This window comes from Mobula birostris, chromosome 17 (assembly GCF_030028105.1).
Source record: "Mobula birostris isolate sMobBir1 chromosome 17, sMobBir1.hap1, whole genome shotgun sequence".
Taxonomy (NCBI): domain Eukaryota; kingdom Metazoa; phylum Chordata; class Chondrichthyes; order Myliobatiformes; family Myliobatidae; genus Mobula; species Mobula birostris.
The window spans coordinates 94281-100280 of NC_092386.1; the positions used below are offsets into that span (position 1 = coordinate 94281).

The 6000-nt window shown below is 44.0% G+C and overlaps 1 protein-coding gene across 1 annotated transcript in view; it reads right to left on the reverse strand.

Annotated features, from left to right (window-relative positions):
• LOC140211345 (gonadotropin-releasing hormone receptor-like) overlaps positions 1-5382 on the reverse strand; it is a 28772-nt gene extending 23390 nt beyond the window's left edge. Inside the window, exon 1 of the mRNA XM_072281024.1 lies at positions 4852-5382. Within this exon, the coding sequence (XP_072137125.1) occupies positions 4852-5382 (531 nt within the window). The remainder of the gene's footprint in view (positions 1-4851) is intronic.
• Between the last annotated feature and the right edge of the window lie 618 nt (positions 5383-6000).

Below are 6000 nucleotides of genomic sequence, written 5' to 3' on the forward strand. Positions count from 1 at the left end.
TGGATTATCTTTATCTAGTTTTAGGACGCATGAAGATCTGATCACATTTTAGGTCATATTTATGCAGTAATAGAGAAAATTCTACAGGGATTACAAACCTTCTAGTACCATTGTATGCTTCTCCCTCTCAAATTGCAGTATGAATTTAATCATATTATGATCACTGCCTCTCAAGGGTTCCTTTACATTAAGCTGACTAATAAAATCGGGGTTATTACACAACACCCAATGTAAGATAGCCGTTTCACCTACCACCCCACCAGCTTCCACATCCAGTATATAATTCTCTGGAACTACTGCCATCTCCAATGGGATCCCTCCACCAAGCACACCTTTCCCTCCCCCACCCCCACTTTCTGCTTTCAGCAGGGATCGCTCCCTACATGACTCCCTGGTCCATTCACTGATCTCCCTCCTGGCACTTAACCTTGCAAGCGGAACAAGTGCCAACCTGCCCCTACACCTCCTCCCTCACTACCATTCAGAGCCCCAAACAGTCCTTCCAGATGAGGCAACACTTCAGCTGTGAGTCTGTTGGGGTCATATACTGTGTCTGGTGCTCCTGGTGTGGCCTCCTCTATATCAGTGAGACCCGACCTAGAATGGGAGACCACTTCACCATGCACTTACACTCCATCTGCCAGAGAAAGTAGGATCTCTCAGTGGCCACACATTTTAATTGCATTTCCATTCCCATTCCAATACGTTAGTCCATGGCCTCCTCTACTGTTGTGACAAGGCCACACTCGGGGTGGAGGAATAACACCCTATATTCCATCTGGAAGGCCTCCAACCTGATGGCATGAACATTGATTTCTCGAACTTCTGGTGATGTCCCCCCCTCCCCCTTCACCATCCCCCATCCCCTTTTCCCTCTCTCATCTCATCTCCTTGTCTGCCCATCGCCTCCCTCTGGTGCTCCTCCCCACTTTTCTTTCTTCTATGGCCTTCTGTTCTCTCCTATTGGACTCTCCCTTCTCCAGCCCCGTATCTCTTTCACCGATCAACTTCTCAGCTCTTTACTTCACCCCTCCCCTCTCCAATTTCACCTGTCACCTGGTGTTTCTCCTTCCTCTCCCCGACCTTTTAAATTTACTCCTCATCTTCTTTTCTCCAGTCCTGCCAAAGGGTCCCGGCCCAAAACATCAGCTATACCTTTTTCCATTGTTGCTGCCTAACCTGCTGAGTTCCTCCAGCATTTTGTGTGTTTTGCTATCCTTTCCTCTAGTAGGCTCAAGCACAATCTGCTCTAAAAAGCCATCTCACAGACATTCAACAAATTCCCTCTCTTGTGATTCAACACCAACCTGACTTGTATGCATCAAGCCGCAGCGTCACAGGTTGGGGGGCGGTGTGGGCGTTGGGGCTCTTATTACATGATTGTGATCTTGTGTATGACTATTGGTAATGTGTCTTTGCACCTTGGCCCCTTAGTAACACTGTCTCATTTGGCTGTATTCATGAGTATTCATGTATGGTTAAATGACACTTAAAATTGAATCGAATTGAATAAGAAGGCAAGCCAGCAGCTATATTTCATTAGGAGTTTTGTTTGTCACACAAAACATTCAAAAATTTCTACTGAAATACCATGGAGAGCATTCTGAAAGGCTGCATCCCTGTCTGGTATGGTGGGGGGGGGGGCGCGTTGTGGGTTCTTCTGCACAGGATCGAAAGAAGCTACAGAAATTCGTAAAATAAATCAGTTCCAGCTTCTGTACTAGCCTTCATAGTATCCAAGACATCTTTAAGGAGTGATGCCTCAGAAAGGCAGCATCCATTCTTAAGAGCCCCAATCATCCAAGACATGCCTTCTTCTCATTGTTACTGTCAGGGAGGAGGCACAGCAGCCTGAAGGCACACACTCAGTGATTCAGGAACAGCTTCTTCCCCTTTGCTATCAATTCCTAAATGGATATTGAACCTGTGAACACTACCTCACTTTTTTTTTATTATTTCTGTTTTTGCACTATTCTAAATTCAACCATTTAATTTACATATATATACTTGCTGTAATTGATTTACTTTTTTTTCTATATCATCATGCATTGCATGGTACTGCTGCAGCTAATTTAATAAATTTCATGTCGTATGTCGGTGATATTAAACCTGATTCTGATGTACCGTAATTTCTGTGAGTCCAGAGACACAAGGAGCGTGTGACAGGGCATTCAGATCATAAGGGACTGCACACCAGTGACACTCACTCTCTTCCCAATAGGCTGAATGTCTTCTATGCATGGACTGATGCACTGGCGAGGACGGCTTCCACCTCCCCCTGAGAAGTAGGCACTCTGTCTGGCTGCACTGATGTGTGGCAGACCCAAGCCAGCATCAATCCATGTATTGTTGCATGAAATGATAATATACTAGGTCAAGTCCTGAGAGACTGTGCAGCCAGTTAACAGAGGTTCTAACAGACATCTTCAACAGCTCCCTGGAGCGGTCCACTGTCTTCACAAGCTTCATAGCCCCCATTTGGCAAATTTCCTAGCACCATTGTTCCATCTAACTGCACTCTTTCCCATTGAAACTTAAACAGATCACAGTGCCACAGATCTAATAGCTGCTGGTAACCCTGTAGGTCATCCTGGCAATGATATCCAAAGATATTTACCTGTAGTAAAGGGAATAGGCACAGAGTAATTCTTTGGCTAATCCCCTTGCTTTTCCTGGTGATCACGCAGCTACCTGCACCTCAGGAGTGACCACCTCACTGGAATTCACTGGGTGTCTTCTCCCTTCCTTTCCAGTCCCGAAAAAGGGTCTTCACCCGAAACATCGACTGTTTATTTATTTCCATAGATGCTGCCTGACTTGCTGAGTTGAACCTGCATTTTGTGTTTTGCTTTGGAAACTGAAGAATGTTAAAAGGTATTCCACCATTCTGGCTATTGGCTGTGGAAGGGAACACACATTCCACATGGAAAGGGTAGACTTTTAGCCTGATGTCAACTGTATGCAATATTCCACCATGTGCCTTGACACTAAGTACAGACCAAGCATTTGGGTCTGCAGTCTGACAGTTCTTAACCGTTCCTTCAACAAGCAGACCAATTTGAGCCCTTACAATCTAGTATGATACAGTTTTCCATGCAGCTGAATAATCAGCCCCCTATCCACACCCTAAACATTCATTCAGTCACCAATAGACCATTGCTGCTATAGCAGCCCCCCTCAAGCTACTCAGACAGCACCTCCCAGCCCCACACACCCAAACCTATGAAGTGCAATAGGCACATGGGTTTGTCACCACTAGAAGGTTCCTCTCTAGGTCGCACAACACCCAGAGCGGAAAATGCACCAGTCCTTAATTGTTATTGAATCTACTTCTTAGAAATCCTCACCCATACGTAGCTTTACAGGAGTACCTTCTACTAGAAGAGCTGCAGTGGATCAAGAATATGACTCATCAGCATCTTCTAGTGGGTAAAATGAACGGGCAATAATGCTGGTCTAGCCCACATCCTCCTTCAGTAAATGAAACCAGTGGATGTGGTATATTTGGATTTTCAAAAGGCTTTTGACAAGGTCCCACACAGGAGATTAGTGTGCAAACTTAAAGCACACGGTATTGGGGGTAAGGTATTGATATGGATAGAGAATTGGTTAGCAGACAGGAAGCAAAGAGTGGGAATAAACAGGACCTTTTCAGAATGGCAGGCGGTGACTAGTGGGGTACCGCAAGGCTCAGTGCTGGGACCCCAGTTGTTTACAATATATATTAATGACTTGGATGAGGGAATTAAATGCAGCATCTCCAAGTTTGCGGATGACACGAAGCTGGGTGGCAGTGTTAGCTGTGAGGAGGATGCTAAGAGGATGCAGAGTGACTTGGATAGGTTGGGTGAGTGGGCAAATTCATGGCAGATGCAATTTAATGTGGATAAATGTGAAGTTATCCACTTTGGTGGCAAAAATAGGAAAACAGATTATTATCTGAATGGTGGCCGATTAGGAAAAGGGGAGGTGCAACGAGACCTGGGTGTCATTACACACCAGTCATTGAAAGTGGGCATGCAGGTACAGCAGGCGATGAAAAAGGCGAATGGTATGCTGGCATTTATAGCAAGAGGATTCGAGTACAGGAGCAGGGAGGTACTACTGCAGTTGTACAAGGCCTTGGTGAGACCACACCTGGAGTATTGTGTGCAGTTTTGGTCCCCTAATCTGAGGAAAGACATCCTTGCCATAGAGGGAGTACAAAGAAGGTTCACCGGATTGATTCCTGGGATGGCAGGACCTTCATATGAAGAAAGACTGGATGAACTGGGCTTGTACTCGTTGAAATTTAGAAGATTGAGGGGGGATCAGATTGAAAAGTATAAAATCCTAAAGGGATTGGACAGGCTAGATGCTGGAAGATTGTTCCCGATGTTGGGGAAGTCCAGAACGAGGGGTCACAGTTTGAGGATAAAGGGAAAGCCTTTTAGGACCGAGATTAGGAAAAACTTCTTCACACAGAGAGTGGTGAATCTGTGGAATTCTCTGCCACAGGAAACAGTTGAGGCCAGTTCATTGGCTATATTTAAGAGGGAGTTAGATATGGCCCTTGTGGCTACGGGGATCGGGGGTATGGAGGGAAGGCAGGGGGAGGGTTCTGAGTTGGATGATCAGCCATGATCATATTAAATGGCGGTGCAGGCTCGAAGGGCCGAATGGCCTACTCCTGCACCTATTTTCTATGTTTCTGGGTTTCTATGAAACATGAATGTTGATTGCCTCTTGATACCAAATATAAATGAATGCTTCTATATAAAAAGGTTTTTGCTCTATCAGCTGAGTTTGAAATCATATCACCCCATACAATAATGATATTGAAAGTCATACACATTAACATAGAGTGATTACCTGAGGCAAAGCCAAGATCAGACTAAAGAGCCAAACTGCAGCAATCATATACTTTCTGGTGTGGACCCCAGAAGTTATGCTTTTCAGGGGTTTTGTAATCACCAAGTAACGATCCAAGCTGATCACTACCACCATAAAAGCAGGACAATACATGGAGAAGAGCTTGAGGAAGTTTTGGGCCTTGCAGAGGAACTCTCCACCGTGCCACTGTACTGTGATTATCCAGGTGCCATCCATTGGCATGATAATCACAGTCTCCACCAGGTTGGCTGCTGTAAGGCTGTTCAGCAGTGTTTTGAGTCGTGATGCTTTCTTCTTGTTCTGTTTCACCAGAAATGTTATATTCATACCAACAGAAAAGATGAAAAGGATGAAGGTGATGACCACTCTGATGATACCGAAGGTGTTGAGAGTTGGCAGAGACATGGAACAATTGGATGCAGAGGCAAACAGGCTCTCGTTGAGGTTGAAGGATTTCTTTCTCAAATCTATGTCGTCCAATGTATCATTCAACTTCAACCTTAAATCCATGCTGTTGGATGCTTGTTAACCTGACAGTGCATTCAGCAGTACGGAAAACTGTGTCTTAGTGTTTCTGCAGCTATCTGGCAAGGTCAAATGCAAGCACAGGTATATATGAAGAGATGTGAAATCGGATCCCTCACCCAGATTTACGAAACCTTGGTAATGAAAAGTACCTGTAATCCCTCTGCAATACACACAGTTTTATTTGCTAGCACTTTAAATTTGGTCCTTGAAAAGACTGTTTTCATTTCATCCCATTATCTTAAATTTATCGTACTTAGCAATAGCCTTCTTGAAAAATGTCATACTGCTTTTAATCTAATTTCTTATCATTTAAATCGTCAACCATGTCTTTCCAATTTACAAAAGCTGGAGACCTGAGCAGATTCAGTGTAGTGTAAAATAGTCAAAATATTGCATACTTCATGTTTAAAAGACTCTGGCTATGAAACGCAAATTCACAAAGTGATCAGTTCTCCATTCATTAGGCTCCAGAATTTTCAGGATGTGACAGTGATTTCAAATCAATTCTAACTTTTTTATGATGTGGCGCTTTTACAGAGAAAAAAATTGTTTACTGTCGATTAAATTAGGTTTTGAATATATTTCACAGCTGATGAATTA